The sequence below is a fragment of the Onychomys torridus genome, chromosome 9 (assembly GCF_903995425.1).
Source record: "Onychomys torridus chromosome 9, mOncTor1.1, whole genome shotgun sequence".
In the NCBI taxonomy this organism is placed as follows: Eukaryota; Metazoa; Chordata; class Mammalia; order Rodentia; family Cricetidae; genus Onychomys; species Onychomys torridus.
In genome coordinates, this window is record NC_050451.1 from 92,293,154 (window position 1) to 92,310,188 (window position 17,035).

General features: G+C 41.3%; 1 protein-coding gene across 1 annotated transcript in view; it reads right to left on the reverse strand.

Annotated features, from left to right (window-relative positions):
- Positions 1 to 1,996: 1,996 nt before the first annotated feature.
- Obi1 (ORC ubiquitin ligase 1) overlaps positions 1,997 to 17,035 on the reverse strand; it is a 47,358-nt gene continuing 32,319 nt past the window's right edge. Inside the window, exon 6 of the mRNA XM_036199982.1 lies at positions 1,997 to 4,941. Coding sequence (XP_036055875.1) covers positions 3,399 to 4,941 — 1,543 coding nt within the window. The 3' untranslated portion in view covers positions 1,997 to 3,398. The remainder of the gene's footprint in view (positions 4,942 to 17,035) is intronic.

Sequence of the window (17,035 nt, forward strand, 5' to 3'; positions counted from 1 at the left end):
ACTGTGTGCTCATCAACTGTGCCACCAGCCATCCTAACATAAACCAGATTAGACTCAAGAAAACAGACAGAAATTGACTGTTACTTAGAAACACAGGCATACTCCCCAGACACATTAAAAAGAATCCTTGAGAAACGAGAAACTCCAAACACACTCACCTTTTCTTTTTTCTTTCTTTCTTTTTTCTTTTTTTTTTTTTTTTGGTACAAATGTGGACAAGGAAGATAATCTCCTCTGCAGCTGGACATCTAGCTCCAAGCTATGGTTCCATACCATTCCAGCCATGTGGTTACTGACTCTGCTTGGTTTTCCACAAATTGGAAGTTTTGAAAGTGAATCATATGAAATGGAGGCTAGAAAAATATTTGGCTTCAAGTGTTTTAGTTTTTGTTTTTTAGTTAGTCTCCTGTATCACACGCTGGCCTTTAACTTGATATGTAGTTGAGGATGACTTTGAACTAAAAAAAAAAAAAAAAAAAAACCCGAATTCTTTTATATGTGTGCTTGCTCTGCCTGAGTTTGTGCACCACATGCAAACGTGGTGCCCTCGGAGGCCAGAAGAGGCTGTCTGATCCCGAGTTGCCTGAAGGCTGAGAATGGAAGAGATCTTCTGGAAGAGCAGCTGGTGTTCTTACTCACTGAGCCATCTCTCCTGCCGGCCTTTGAACTGTGATCATCTAGTTTTCACCTTCCAACTGCTGGGATCAGTGGTGTGATCCATCACATAGGATTTGTGCAGTGCTAGGGATGGAACACAGGCCAGGCCACTGGCATGCCAGGAAAGGGCTTCACCAACCCAGCTACATCCCCAACCCTTCAATGGTATTCTCTTCAGAGTGGACATAGTATGCACATTTGAAAATCTGTGAAACTACCTGTTTGTTATGAAATCAGATACTGAGAGTAAGGGAGACAAGAATGTGATTGAAGTCAAATCCTATACAACTACCCCTGTAGTTGAGGAAAAGAATGGTTTTAATATAATGTAATAAACATTGTTTTAGGGAGGATGGAAGGATGCTGTTGAAATATTCTGGCCCAAGAGGGATGCACTCACCCAGGCTAGTCATTGGTAAACTAGGCTACAATTTCAACTTCCATGGCATAATGGTGATATGCAAACTGATTAAAAATAGACACACTCTTCATTATGTAATTTGGAGATTGTCTTGGCCCATTTGGGCTGATCATAGGGAAAAAAAATAGAAATTTCTTGCAGTTTTGTAGGCTAGGAAGTTTAGAATCAAGGCATCAGAAGATACAGGGTTTGATATCAAAGATGGTAGCTACTAGCTATGCTTAGAAGAGGCAGGCAAGTGCAAAGTCATTAACACCACTCCTTTATGACTTTATCACTTTCCAATGGTCCCAGCTCTTAATGTCAGTGCCCTGGGAGTTAAACTTCAATGTAAGTAATTTGGGGGATAGGCTACAGCACTCTTATATTTACCATGACAAAAAATCCTTAATTTCTATATGAATTCTAAATGTATAACTAACTGTATCATCAAAGATGTTTAAATTGTCACTAGCTCTGAAAATATCCGTTAGTTTACCATGCAAAGAAATGAATTCCTGAAAACATGTGTGATCAAACAAATACTACCCTGTTAGCTTTTCTCCCCTGGTTATTGTTTCTTCTAACAGTGGAGAACATGATTCTCTAGATCATGAAAGTGATTTGTTGTACTTTTTATGGTTTCCTTGAATCCTCAGAGTCTATTATAACAAGGGTCGACAAATCTTAAGGAAAAGGGCAGACAGTACATATTTTAGGCTTTCCGAGCCACGGTTGCTGTAGCAAGTATTCCACTCTCCTGCTCCTCTCAGGAGCAGACACAGACACTTATGGTGCAGCTGCCTTCCAGTAAGCCTTTATTTTGAAACATAATTTGAATTTCAGATCATTTTCTTGTGGCACAGGGTACCTTTTTTATTTAAAAAAAAAATGTATGTAAGGAACATTATAAAACTCTGCTTTTTCTTTTTCTTTCTTTTTTTTCTTTTTCATAGACCTTTCCAAAACAGGTGCAGGTAAGGCTGCAGCTCAGAAGTAGAGGACTGGCCTGGCACCCACAAGGTCCTGGGCTCCAGCCTCTGCACCACAAACACAAACAGGTACATACTACCTTAGGTCTATAGCTGGGTTAATAGCTGTATTTTAAAATGAATTGAAAAAAGTATCCGAGGCTAATTCATTATCTGAGATGACATCAAAGACATGTAGTGCATATGGCATCCTTTATTCACTTCACATAAAAAACCATGCAGTGTTAAGGTAAGACAATACATGTAAAATGTTCAGTGCACATTAGATAAGTTATTAGCATACACATTTTTACAGCCTATATGGACATACCAAACATGTTTAAAGTAATGTACTTTTTAAAGCCTAAACTAAAAGTTGTGCTTAGCTCTTACATATTCCCATTCCCAATTCCCACTTGTTACTTTTCACAAAAAAAAAAAAAAAAAAAAGTCCTACATAATCGATATTCTATCAGCCAATAGGAACTTCTTTTTCCTCCGGATGGAGAATGGAGCAAGCAAAAAGGCTCCCATGCGTACAGTTCCCTGTGAACAGTAACATGCAAACAAGAATTTTATCACATAAAAGGCTCCCTGTGACACAATGGATCAACCTAACAGATTGCTTTTCTACCTACACATCTGGAAAATGAACCTAGGATGTTCATGTTCTTCCCAGCCCAACTGATCCATGCCTGCCAATACCTAACAATTTCTAACTTCACACACACACACACACACACACACACACACACACACACACACACACGGACAGGACACAATGAAACAAGCTATAAGTAACTATGTAAAACCTAAGAAAACGTTAGTGAATACTCTACGGTCAGAGTACCATTTCTCCAACATGGCCTTGCATAATAATTAGGCCAACACTAAACACAAAATAAAATAAAACTAAAATAAAAAAGGACACACAGAATCATTTCCTCTCCAGAAATCGCTTTCAAGAAGGGTGCAGACAATACGGGAAGTCCCAAGAAACACAAGTTCTGAGGACAGTTAGCAGGCCACCCCACTTAACAGTTCAGTAAGAAATGAGGTAGCATTTAGCCAGTACAGATACATGAACTTCCGTTTAAAACAAAACAGCAAACAGTACAGGGACAAATGAAACCCTTCTCCCTAACCTTTCTGGTAAGGAAGATCACCAATGAGAAGACCAGAGTTTCCTCGAGATGAAGTGTCCTGGGAAGAGGTAAACCCACTTCTCTGATTGACAGGTCACTGGAGGCTATCGGTTCAGGGTTGTACAGAACCTTCAGAAGTGACTACAGTGATCTTAACAGCATCCACACGCCTTTGAGGACAAAGCCCCGGGACGACTCGCCGCCCCGGGACGTCTCGCTGGTGAGTCAGCTTTTCGTGGCTTTGGACGGGCTGGCGTTGGGAAGGCTGCTCTGTATCTTTCTCTTTGTGGACTGGCTCACGTTCCTACTCCTCTTGTCGGGCACAAAGGAAGTAGACCACGGAGACTGAAGGTGGCTGTGAAGGCTCTGCATCTCTGAGGACATCTTAAATAAAGAGGACCCAAACCTCTGCTCTTCAAACAGTCCATGGGAACCACTTAACAGGACACCCTGGGAAAATTCTGTCTGAAATAAACAGCTCTGGGGTTTGATCTCACTGGCACCTGAATTGGAAGTGGGGTGCAGAGAAAACTCTTCACTCATCTCTTGGTCAGACGGAGAGAGGAGAAAAAAAGAAGTGGGTTTCCACTCATTTCCATTTTCTAACTGATCAGGAGTGAGAGCGTTTTTGGAAAGACTCAGTTTGGGGCCATCTTCCAGCTTGTCAGGTTCCTCCAGCAGCTCACTGCCCCGAGGTGACTTTGAGGACCCCTCCAGCTCCACTGACTTAAAACCGTTACTACAAGGACTCTTGCTGTTGTCAGACTCCGACATCATGGAATCCAGCTCGGAGATTTTGTCAAGATAAGCAGCATCCATGGATGCTTCACTGGATGTTCTTGTCCGGTTCATTTCAAGAGAGCGAATACAATTTAGTCTCTTGGACAAGCATGAGCCTGACCTCTCACTCAATTTCGAAGGAATTTCCCCAACAGAATTTGCCATTATGTTCCCCTCTGAACTGTCAAACTCTAAGCTTTGGGCATAGCTTGTGGAGCAACAATCCCAAAATCCTGCCTTGGGGGAAGCAAAACGATCTGACTTCTTTTCACTTTCGCTTTGACTTACGTCATCCTCTGAAGAATTGTTAGTACAGGCATTTGGCGAGTCACAAAAGTCATCAAATACCAGTTTTCTCAGATGGTTTGCATGCTTTTTGGAACTGCCTGCTTTGATGACAGAGTTCTCTCTGTTTTCTGGAGTGTTTAGCTGAAGGCAGCTAAGGGACAAAGGAGTACAAGGAGCTGGGAGGTCATAAAGCTCTTCCTCTTTGTAGGGTGCACAGTCGCTTGGCTTACTGCCCCACTCTCCTTCCAAGTAAGTGTCCATTGGTGCCTCCCTCATAGCCAGCAGCATCTCTGTGGGCTTGGGGTATCTGTCCTTGTTCTTGGGACAGTTTGGTTCAGTCTTGCTGGTGCTTTCCTGCCTGACGGAACTGGTGTCAGCGAGTCTGCTGCTAGGTGCTGTTAGGTGAGAAGCCGAAATGGAGGTGGCTGAGCCAGCCTGCTTCCTGGCACTGTCACCCTGATTCTTGGATGCCACAACCTCGTCGCTGCCTTTGGGCCCCTTGCCATCTGTAGAGGGTGCCCTCTGGCAAAGGGCCTCCATATCTCCCTTGGCCTCATCTGAATGTTTCAGTTGTGCTACTTGAGACTCTAGCTCTTCTATGTATTTATCACTCCGTTCTAGAGCTTTCTTGAGGCGATTGGTCTCACGTTCATACTGTTCTACTTTGGACTGAAGAGCAGCAATGGTAAACCTTCCAAACCTGAAAAGAATAGAAGGGTGGTTAATGATATGGCTTGGCTTGTTTCATTTGCAAAATTTGAACACAAACTGTCCCAGCCCACATAATAGTGACAGTTCCAATCATGTAACAGTGACATTTCAAAACACTTAACTGAACAGGACAGAAGCAATGCTAGTGTAGTGCCTTCAAAAGTGAGTGCACTTACATATGCACAATATTAAGCACATAACAGAATCTAATAAGACATTTTAGTGGTAAAGTCAGACTAATATTTGAGACAAAGGCAGAAATCCACTGATGATTTCCTTTCCAAGAGCTAGCTATCAATCCAGCTCACATATGCATGAAGAGTTATCCCCTAAAACAATGGCAAAGATTTATGATAACATTTGAACAGTGGTCCACATCTTGAAATATTTACATTCAATCATTTTCCTATCGTACAGCAGTGTTTTACAATACATTTCTTATACAATGTCACCTTGTCAAACATAAAATGTCAATTTGAAATTCAGAAATCCTAGACGTCTCAGGAGAGGAGGTTTTAAATACTTATTTGGACCCTTTCAATTACAGTCACTGTTGATATGAAGCTTTTTCTTGGCCTTTCTCAACACTAGGCTTTAATTCATTTCAGCTCCCCTTATTTTCGGCATTTTACAACTGTGTAGGACATCAATCTCATTTCTTCCAACTTTGAAATACGAAGTCAGTCCTTGTGGTTCCAATATACTACGCATAAAAACATTTTTATACTTTCTGAAAGGGAATATTTGAGAATTACTAGAAAGAACATCAAAAATTCACTCTTTACCCAGTACTGTCTATTTTCCATTATTCCGTCAAGAGAGGGTACTGGGTTCAGTTGGGAAAACGATTTGAGCAGCTGGTACAGATTGGGTACATCTGGGGCTGGAAGCACTGACTATTCCAGCGCACACCCACATTAGATGCCTAAGTTAATTCTATCTGATAATGGGGGAGAACTCTTACAGGAGACTGCCTGCATAGGAGACAAGAAAAACTTCACTTCCTCACACTTCTTCAGAGCTTTAGCCATCTTCCTGCTATCTCCCATCTAACCAGCTCTAAGAATTTGGGAGCTGTCTGTTTGCAGGAAGGTATTTGAGAAGGTATCTTCTAAACACTGCCATCTTTGTCTTCTTTCTTCCTAGTTACAAACATGATTACAATGAAGGAAATGTATCTGCATTAAATCACATGAAAGAGCACAAGGAACCAGAGCAACTATACCTTGTAGTCAACCACATGCTCTAGACAGTCACTCAATGCCTGGCACCTCCTAAACCCCAGGCCCAATTTCTCCAGCAGAGCACTGACATGATCTCTGCTCTCTTGCTACTGACAGAAAACAGCAAGAACAGAGGTAAATATAGAAACATCACATCTCAGGATAGAAAGGGCTTTAAAAGATGCGATTGCTGAATATTGATCTGCTCACTGCAATTAACTCAACTCCCAGAGCACATTGCCTTCAACTTCTAAAATGCAAGACAAAAGCAAGAGACATAATAAAAACAAAAACTAAAGGAGCAAACCTCTTCATCTTAAGACAAAGTTTGCTACTATGAGCATTTAGTTAAGCAATAACAGAAGCTTTTCTTTGTTAACAAACATTTTGGCTTCTAAATATAGTCCCCGGCAGAGCTATAGGTGATCTGCAAGAGAACTTTAGAAAAGCGACCAAAGACTGGAGTTCATTCTGCAAACACCTTTGTGAGTTCCTGATCGAAACTATTCTGGCATACTCAACCTGCATGTTTTTAAATGGAAAAACTGTGTAGCATGTTTATTTAATGCAAAGAGCAAAAATGACAGCCTTACATTTACTCACAGAGATTCATTTTTAACTACAGACTTTATAACACAGATATCTTCACATAAGACCAAATGATTTAAAAATCAAATAATCCTAGTAGATAACACATCAGATGCTACCAAAGGATGTCACTGGGAACTAGTGACAAATAAGGAATGCTTCCGTCGTGTGTGTGTGTGTGGGGTGTTTGTGTGTGTGTGTGGGGGTGTCCTCTTTCCCGTTTGGCATTATTGGCTGAGACAGGGCCTCTCACTGAATCCAGAGCATGCTGTATTCTGGCTAGACTGGTCACCAAGTTCCGGTGGTTCTCCTGCCCCTGCTTCCAACAGTAAGCAGTACATGTGCCCAGGCATAGCTTTTCATGTGTGCCGGGAATCTAGACCAGATCCCTGTGCTTATGCAGTGAGAGCTCTTACTCACTGAGCCATCTCTCCAGCCCCCACGTAATTATATTCTCTCCCCCCCGCCCCCCGAGATGGGGTTTCTCTGTGTAGTTTTGGTGCCTGTCCTGGATCTCACTCTGTAGACCCAGGCTGGCCTCGAACTCACAGAGATCTGCCTGGCGAAGTATAAAGGTTCTGAGATGAAGTCAGTGATATTCCTAGTCATATTTTTTGTATTGTATTTTGGAGAGAAAAGCCAAAACTAACAGGCATCAGCATCTGAACATATATTAAGGACAAGCATGTGAAAGTAGGAGAACTGGCCCCGCCCCAAGCTCATTGCTGCAAGGTGTGAACAAACACTAACAAAGGAACAACAAAGGAACAAAGGAGGGCAATGCAGGAAAGCTCACCCTGGTGGTGAAGACAGGGGAGAACTGGGGATCTGAGAAACCCTGCAACTACCCAGGCCCAGAACCAGGGTTATGTGTTGATATCCAGCAAGAGTCCTAGTGAGGGCCCAGTGATGATGAGGTAGCAGAGACCATGGGCTTTGAACCAGACCAATGATTCTTTGCCATGAACACCTGCATGTAAGGATGCACTGATAAAGGGTTTACCATGTGACTCACTGTGTCACACTGAAGCTTCCACGATGAGATTACCCCCTACACACACACTTTCTCCCCTTTTTTTCCCTCTTAAATTTTGTTTTATTTTGGGGAGGACTGCAGGGGAAGGGGGCTGATATGAGGCAATGGAGATGGGTGGAATCGGGATGCATAATTTGAAAGACACAAAGAATAAAAAGAAAGTTTTAAAAAAGGACTCACAAGAAGCACTCCTCCACCCCTGCCCAAAGGACAGGCAAAGTACAACTCACTGAAAAAGTTAGGCTGTTTTCTAGGTCAATGATTTCAGAACCCCAACGTTCCATTTTAACACTTCACATGCATAAAATACTGAGTGATGGAAATTCTTCTAACCATGCTAATGGGCAAAAGACAGAACTGATTTGTCTTCTGGCTCCTCTATTACAGCCAATGGGCCAGGGATAGGGGCCTTCTCAGTCTCCATCCACTGCTAGATGCTTAAGAGAGTCCATGATAAACAGGAGTCGGGGTTAAACATCCAATGTAAATATCAGCCTCCTACTTTAAGCTACATTAGCTCATTAAGGTGGAGCCAACACGATAGGGTGAATAAGCTAAACCCTCTATCCTTTCATGTGTGAATATTATGATAGCTACCATATTACCACACTAAATATATTTCATACATGTGGCTTCCTTTTTTTATGTACAACACGGAAAGCAATGGAATGGCATGTAGCTTTCTATTGCAGACTTTATACAGCACAGCCTTTTAATTATAGGCTCAGTGTTCTTACAGCCTGGTTCAGAGAGCTGTCCTTCTCACCTGAGTAAAACTCTGAAGAGATGGAGTTTTGACACAGGGGTCAGGGAAGTTTAGTGATTCCAAGACACTTTAATTAAATTTGGCAAAACGTAAGTTCTCACACAGTAATAACAACTAAGCTAACACATATAATGGCATACTTCCACAAAATAAGACAATGACCACAAGGGCTTATTTATCTTTCGCTTTTAATACTCTCTTATTCCTACTAATTCCAGCTATTTCCAGAGTACACACCATTAAAGAAGCAATGCTAAGGCAAGCCAGAGGGATCTCGAAGTATCATTTAACACTACTTCCTTTTCCTTAGCCAATTTCAAAATGGTGCGTTTTTATAAACATTCCATTAGAGACCAAAAAGCTTTGATTTTCCAAGTAGCAGTAATGGCCAAAGGCTTCATTATGCTAGAGAAACACTGTGAACAGTCTGGGAACTGAGACTGGAAATGCATTTTTGCCAGAATCTAGAGATGCTTACAGGATTTTGAGCCTGCCAATGTGAACTGAAGTATAGGTTCTGGATGAGAGGAAAGGATTCAGAGGCAAAAGTCTGTCTGTCCCTACTAGAATACAGAGAACTGAAGGTCTTATTAATTTGACCTCCAGGGGCTTGTCTGGAAGGACCGATTCTTCCTCTCCCAGCAGCCTTCCTTCCTTTGCTCCTAGTTTTCATCCTTCTAGAGATCAAATCCTCTGAGAACTCCTCCTTCCGTGCTGGCATTTCAATTGGTGGTGTCCATTTTTTTAATGTTGTTTAGGCAACCATAATCATATTGCTGAGATTTGGGGTGTACCTTCCATGTTCTACATAGAAGACACTATCTCACAGCAACCACGACAACCAAAGTTAGCTCATCTCTAACAACAGAGCTCATAAGACTACTTTTTCATAAAGAAAGAACAAAAATGTGTTTCAAAGAGGCCAGAAGAAAATTAATCAGGCAAGAACAATTATTAGAGCCTAGCATCCAAAAAAACTAAGTTTCAGTATGTAATGAGCTACTTGAGAAACTTTCTCATTCACAACCCCAATTAAAGGACTAAATACAATAAGCATAGGGAACTGGCAAGACTACCAACTTCAGAAAGGCATTCTCCTCAAAGATTTTTTTTTATCACATTCTTATTTTGTGTGTGTGTGCATCTGCATGTGTGTGTGTGTGTACACACATGTGGTCCCACCACAACATAAATGTGGGAGTCGGGCTGGAGAGATGGCTCAGAGGTTAAGAGCACTGACTGCTCTTCCAAAGGTCCTGAGTTCAATTCCCAGCAACCACATGGTGGCTCATCAATGTGGGAGTCATAGGACAAATTGCAGAGTCAGTTCTCTCCTTCCATGTGGGTTCAGGTGCCTGAGACTCAGGTTGTAAGGCTTGGCAGCAGATGTCTTTACCTGCTGAGCCACCCCTGAGCATGGCATTTGTGAAAAGCCATTTGCCTCCTCCAGGTGGTATACAGGAGAATCAGTCATCAGGCTAAGCACACACCAGTCATCTTCTTGCTTGCGGAAGCAGAATCTTGACTTCCTGTTTTTCCCTTACCTACTAACTGAGTTAGTGGAAACAAAACGAAAGCACTCTGAGTCTGGACTGGTTTTTGTGCTCTGGCCTATCTGAGTTCAGTGCTTCTAAGTATTAAGTTAGGTATCAAAGTCTACTTCAAGACACTTCTTTTAAAATCTGTGACTCTGGTAAAGGGGCCAAATGATAGAGAGCCCAGTCTGTGTCAACTAACTGCAAACACCTCGAGAAGAGCATGCAGCTTGTCCTGCCAGTGGTCTCCCTCTAAAAAGTTCTTTATAATGACTACAGCATGCTGGGTCTTCTGCAGATGGCTCTATCATGCTGTCACATTTCTCTGTAAAGCTCCAAAGTGTCTTTTTTTTTTTTTTTAAAAAAAAAAACTCTGGTAGAACTGCTGTCTCGCCATCTAGTTCATAACAAGCATAAGAAGAACCTTAAGTTCCTATGATCCAGAGTCTTGGCTTAATTAGGAACCCTTGTCTTTGGAGTTGAACCATCCACCAGGTTTATGCTGAAGCACCGAGGCCAAACCACAAAGGCAAAGTAGAAAGTAAGATGTGGTAATATTAGAAAAAGGTGTCTTCAGGTTAAAGCTACATGAGTACTGATAATTTGTTCCCTAGTATGCTTCCTTAAGGCAATTTGTGAGGCAGAGACTTTAAAGACTTGGTGTGTTAAGAGCTTCTCCTTTGTACCTTCATTTTCAATTTGGTTAGAAGTATTCCTTGGACTGGCAGGAGGATTCAGCAGGAAAAGTTGTTTGCTGTAATGCCTGATGATGACCTGAGTTCAATCTTAGAAACCCACATGGTGAAAGGAGAGATGATTCCAGCAAGCGGGTCTAAAACACGCAGCACATGGGACACAAGCATCAAGCCCTTGTACCATACATATACACTCATACAAAATAAACAAGTAAATATGGTAAAAGAAGAGAACAAAGATATCACACTATCCTGGGATAGGAAGAAGGCTATGAAGCATTGGATATGCCTCTGTAGCCAGTCAGTTCTCTCTTTTTTGGTTGTGACCATGTGTCTGTTGTCATCTTTAATCTTTTTTCCTTTGCTGTTGTTTTTCCAATTTTAATATTTCCTTTATCATTCTGGTATGTATGTACTGTATTCCTGTCAGTGTATTATGGCTGTTTCTCACTAGAGATCATTATGTTAACATTGAACCCTGTTCTGAAGTAGCATGTAAATTACTGATGGATTTCCCCACTATTTTAAGATTTCTATATTGCTAAGTGCCATTTTACCCAAATAAATAAGACAAATATATAACATTTTTACTTTTAAAACTTTGAAATGGCAAATCTTACAAAGGAAAATATTTAATTATGGGCTGGTTTAGTTTCAGAGATTTAGTCCATTGTCTTCATGGTAGTATACAGGCAGACACTGTGCTAGAGAAGGAGCTGAGAGCTCTACAGCAGAAGCAACTGGGCTCCTTACTGGGCATAGCTTGAGCATAAGAGACCTCAAAACCTGTTTCCACAGTGACATACTTACTCCAACAAGGCCACACCTCCCAACAGTGCCAGTGTCTATAGGCTAAACACATGAGAATATGGGGCCATACCCCATATTCATGGTGAAACCACCATGATCAGCCATAGAAAGATGACACTAAAAAATTTACACAAATCATTGTTTCCCTACTGCTAGAAATGTATCTTAAATAAAATGAGGTATTAAAAAAAGTTTTGGCAGGTTGTTGTCGTTGTTGTTGGTGATGATGGTGCAAGCCTTTAATCCCAGAACTTGGAAGGCAGAGGCAGACAAATCTCTGTGAGTTTGAGGCCAGCTTGGTCTACAGAGTGAGTTCCAGGACAGCTAGGACTGTTTCAGAGAGAAACCCTGTCTTGAAAAACCAACCAATCAACAAACAAACAAACATTTTAAAATAGTTTTCAGTACTGATATCCTTGCTTAACATGATTCTGATATGAACACACTGCCCTATTTCAGTTAAATAACACCAGTCTCCTAGCAATATGGCTCAAATTTCAGTTATCACATTATATTGTAACTTCATAACATAAAACCTTCCACTTCTAGCTTTCCAGTCCCCAAAAAAGATACAAATAATAGATGGATAACACAATTAGTACCCAACCAGGCCACCCCTTTCAGAGGCCATCGTGACCAGGCAGTGTGCACCTGCTACGCAGTGAGAACAGGGATAGCAAACTAGTTATGCTGCCTCCTTATCTCCCAGTGAAATACCTCACATGACATTTCAGAGAAGCAGAAAAACAGAAATGAAGGCACAACATAGCACTGAGCAGAATTAATACAAGAAGTAAAATCAGGATCCAGGGAAAATAAGGGTGAGAAAGAAATAGCTGACTGTTAGAATGTCACAAGACTCCAGATATGCCAGGAGAGCACATAGAAGCATCATAGAAGAAAACTTATCACAGAGATGAGGATAGTTACTGAGGAGATGAAGACACCTAAAAGAAATGACAAGTGGGGAGAAGAAAACCTTTCACGTTAGAGCATGTAGATGTCACTACACGAAAGCAGAGAGAATAAAATGGTGGGAGTTTATGCAGACATAGGAGTGTGATAACTTATCAATGTATCAAAAAGAGGTTAGCCATTCTAGTATTCTTCCCACTGCTGCAATAAACAACACGGCCAAAAGGAACGTGGCAAGGATTTATTTGGCTTATAATGCATAATAATTCATAAAATGAGTAGGCCAGTTGTCTTGGTCATCATTGGGGAAAATTCACAATTGTCCTTATGCATTTTATTTATTTATTTTTTGTCAAAACATTACATCTTCTTATCAGCATAAATGCATATGGACACAAAAATTGGTTAAAGCTAATATTTAGTATACCAACATTTATTTAGCACATTTTGAAACACTTGATATCACACTCCATCACTGAGAGAAATCAGGGCAGGAACTGAAGCAGAGACAATAGAGGAACACAACTTAAGGGATTATCCACCCTGGCCTGTTTAGCCTGCTTACTTATCTAATGTAGGATCAACTACCCAGGGGTAGCACTACCCACAGTGGACTGGGTCCACCCACAGCAACCATTAACCAAGAAAATGCCCCAGAGATGGCCAAAAGGCAAATCTCATAAAGGCATTTTCTCAATGGAGTTTTCCAGATGATCCCAGTTTGTGTCAAGTTAACAAAAAACTAACCAGCAGTAGGCAAGCATGACTCAAAACCTCTGTAATATTTGTTTTCAACAAAGAAATAATACTTTAATGTCTCAAAGTTTCAAGTCTTCTAAATTGTGCTATATAAATATTAGTGTACTAAATATTAGTTTTACCATTTTCATGTCCATATACATATGCTGATAGTAAGACATAATGTTTTGACAAAATATTAAAGTCCATAAGATAATAGTGAATTTTTCCCAGCAATTACTATGACAGCTCGCTTATTTTATGAACTATTACGCAGAATAAAAACTACCTGAATTATAACAGTTGACACATGATTCCCAAAAATTTCTATTTAAGAAAAACCATAGTTACTCTAATAAAGAATGACCTAGAGCTGAAGAGAAGACTTAGAAACTATGAACACTTGCTGCTCTCCCAGAGGACTAGAGTTTGGTTTCCAACACTCACTTGGTGGCTCACAACCACTTGTATGTAACTCTATTCCCAGAAGATGCTACTCCCTCTTCTGGCAGCTGAGGGCACTGCATGCAATGTGGTGCACAAGACATACATGCAAGCAAAACATCCATATTCATAAAATAAGTTTATTATCTTAAAAAGAAAAGAATTGCTGGGTGATGGTGGTACACGCCTTTAATACCAGCACTTGGGAGACAGAGGCAGGCAGATTTCTGTGAAGCCAGACTGGTCTACAGAGTGAGTTCCAGGACAGTCAGGGCTACACAGAGAACAGAGAAACCCTGTCTCAAAAACCAAACACCAAAACCAAAACTAAGAAAAAAAAAAAAAAAAAGAAAAGAAAAGAAAAAGAAAGAAGGAAGGAAGGAAGGAAGGAAGGAAGAAAAGGAAATCTATCGCAGAACTGCCTGCATATGTAGCCTATGTACAGGGCTTGTTTTCTTCTCTTCTAAGGCAGGGCTCTTACACTGGTGAGGCTGGCCTTAAACTCAAAACCACCCTACCCCTTCCAGTCTTTCAGGTGCTGGCATTATAGACATGCTGGCAGAAGTATTTCCTTCGTTGTGTTTTCCTTTCCACTTCTTCATGATACACATTCTACCAAGTAGGAAATTCCCTGACTTGAAAACATTTTTGATTGGGAATAACTTAAGTGAGTAGCCTGCATAATGAACCTATCAAAAGTCTGAGTCGGATGGGAATGGGAAGCACAGCAAAGATTAGCTAGAGGTCCTGCCTTGTATGTGGGCACAGAGGGTCCAAAACGGGGGTGGGGGGGAGAGTGGGTATTTCAGGTAAAGAGGAAAGGAGGAGCAGAGCTGAAGAGACTCAAAGTTATACTTGGTGGGAAATAAGACTCAATGCCTCAGCACGATTCTTCTCTTACCTTCCATAGCTTGACTGTACATTTTCCATGTCTATGTCATCACTGGATATGCTTTGGCGGGATGCAGTAGAAATATTGTATCTAGACACTACAAAGAAAATTGATTCTAAGCCCCACGCAAATCATGGACTTAGAAACTGAGCATTTCATACATGATAGGCAAATTCTACACCACTGAGCCATGTTGCCAGCTGGCTACATGTTGGTGAGACATGTTCCTGAAAACGCTTCTTCAAAGCTTTTTCTCTTTTTGAAATTAAGCACTTAGTTACATAAACTCCTAGGCGATTTCCAATAAAAAAAGGACTGTCTATGACAATCTTAGTCACATCATACCTCTGTAAAAATGTCATATAGTGAGGTATACTGAGGGGATACAGGAAATACATCTTCTACAAACCCAAGACAAATGATTTCTGCGCCTTGGCCCACCATTCAAAGAATAAAATATAAAAAAGGAAAGCACACTTTCATCTGTGACTCGCCAAGAATAACTAGAACAAATACGTAATGACCGCAGTGACTACTGCCACCCCCACTGTCGGTGACAAGCACAGCAGCACCGGTGTACTGGGGAGTTACTGACGGGCTTAGACAGAGAACGCTGGAGCAACTCCTCTTCCTGCACTTTCTCAATGCAACGTTCCAAAAACTAGCTCGAAGCTGGGCATGGTGGCACTGCCTGTGACACCAACTACTCAGAAGCTAACACAGGGGGATTCCAGGTTTCAGGCCATCTGGGAGACACAGGGAGACCCTGCCTCAAAACAATAGTGAAGTAGAATCTATTTAGCAAGCTTTCAAATGGAGGACAGGTTTAAAAACAGCAGCAGTAGCATCACTTTAAAGAAAGTTCTTTAGTGTTTATTAAAGTAACCATGCACTTAGAGTTAAAGGATTACACTGCTGGAATCTGACATTCTCAACAGAAATGACCTGGGATGGGTCACATTCATCCCTTTGGAGGCAAGTCTCTAACAAAGCACGAAGCCACACCAGGCCACTTAGAGTCACATGGGGAAATATAGACTGGTTTTTGCTAGCTTTTTTCCTTTCTTGTATCACTGGTAAGAGACTGGGTCTCTGGTCCTTCACTTGGAGAACTCTAACTAGTAAATCACCTTTCCCACTCCCCAGCAAGCGCTGTTCTCTCTATGCTATCAGTGAAATCGATTCATCTGAGTGTGTGATCAATCTCTTTTTTGGGGGGGGGCGGGGAGAACTTTAGTAAAGGATTGCCCTTGAAGTTTGCATGATATTGATGGTAATCCTAATCATTCATGGGGATAATACTATTTTATCTTTTTTTTTTTTCATTTACAGAGTAAAAACAGGCATATCTCCAAAGCATAGTAATCTCAACAGAATCTCAGGAGTAAAAGATAGTTCAGATGAGTGATAAGTCATTTTGAAAACTTCCCTGACAAGTACTGGTATGTGTATTTTTTCATTTTTAGCAAAATCCTCTCATTTTTCCTCTGTCCCTTCTCTTTCTGCATAAGGAACAGTCAAACTAGAAGAACTGTGCTGGAGCTCCTCAGAAATGACCACTCAGATGAGTTACTGAGGACTAGTGTGTGCTCAGGGGCTATGAGGAAAGTAGAAGGTAAGTAGAAGGCATTGTTCCTGTTCTCAAACATTCATTCATAACCTCTCTGACAAGCACACTGTTTAGTTATCAACATGCACTGTGAGCACCTAAAGTATCCTATCAACACAATAAAGACAAAGCGACAGAAAACTGCATAACTGTCTATCACCAATTAGCTGTATATCCAGAGAAGGGCCCCTCAGGCACCCTCCCCAGGGCTAGAGCACACGCTGCTGTCACAGTCTGGCCCCAGGGTGTCATCATGCTTCCCCTGACAGTCTACAAGTTCTCCTTCTGGGAAAACCAAAGGGCAGAACAGAATCAGTCACCAGATCAGGCCAGGGTCAAATACCAAGATTCACTGTGTTTGTCAGAGCAGAATCTGGAGGGAAAAAAAAAAAAAAGGTGCTGGACTAGGTCAAGAAAGAAGAACAGCCCAAAACAGCCAGATCAGCAGTGCGGTGGTGGACTGGTATGTGGCTCCTTTAGGAGAAGCAGACTCATGAACTGGAACTGATCCACAGCTTAAAGCCAGCACAGAGACAGATAATCCCGCTTACACAGAGACAAGAAAGGGAGGACTGAAGAAACTTAATCTCTGTTTCTCTCTGGAACTGCTAATTTCTGACATACTTTAGAGAACCTTCTGAAATCTGTTCCTTTGGAGATCTCATTTGGAGAAAGCGCTAATCTCTGATGTCCTGTTATCTTCAAACTTGCACACACTTTAAGTACAGAAGGCAACTTTAAAATGTTACCACTCTGGTCAGTTGACTCTAAGTGACAGCATAGTAGAGTGAGAGGACAGCTTTCTTCTGTGCATCCCAGAAAAGGAAGTTAC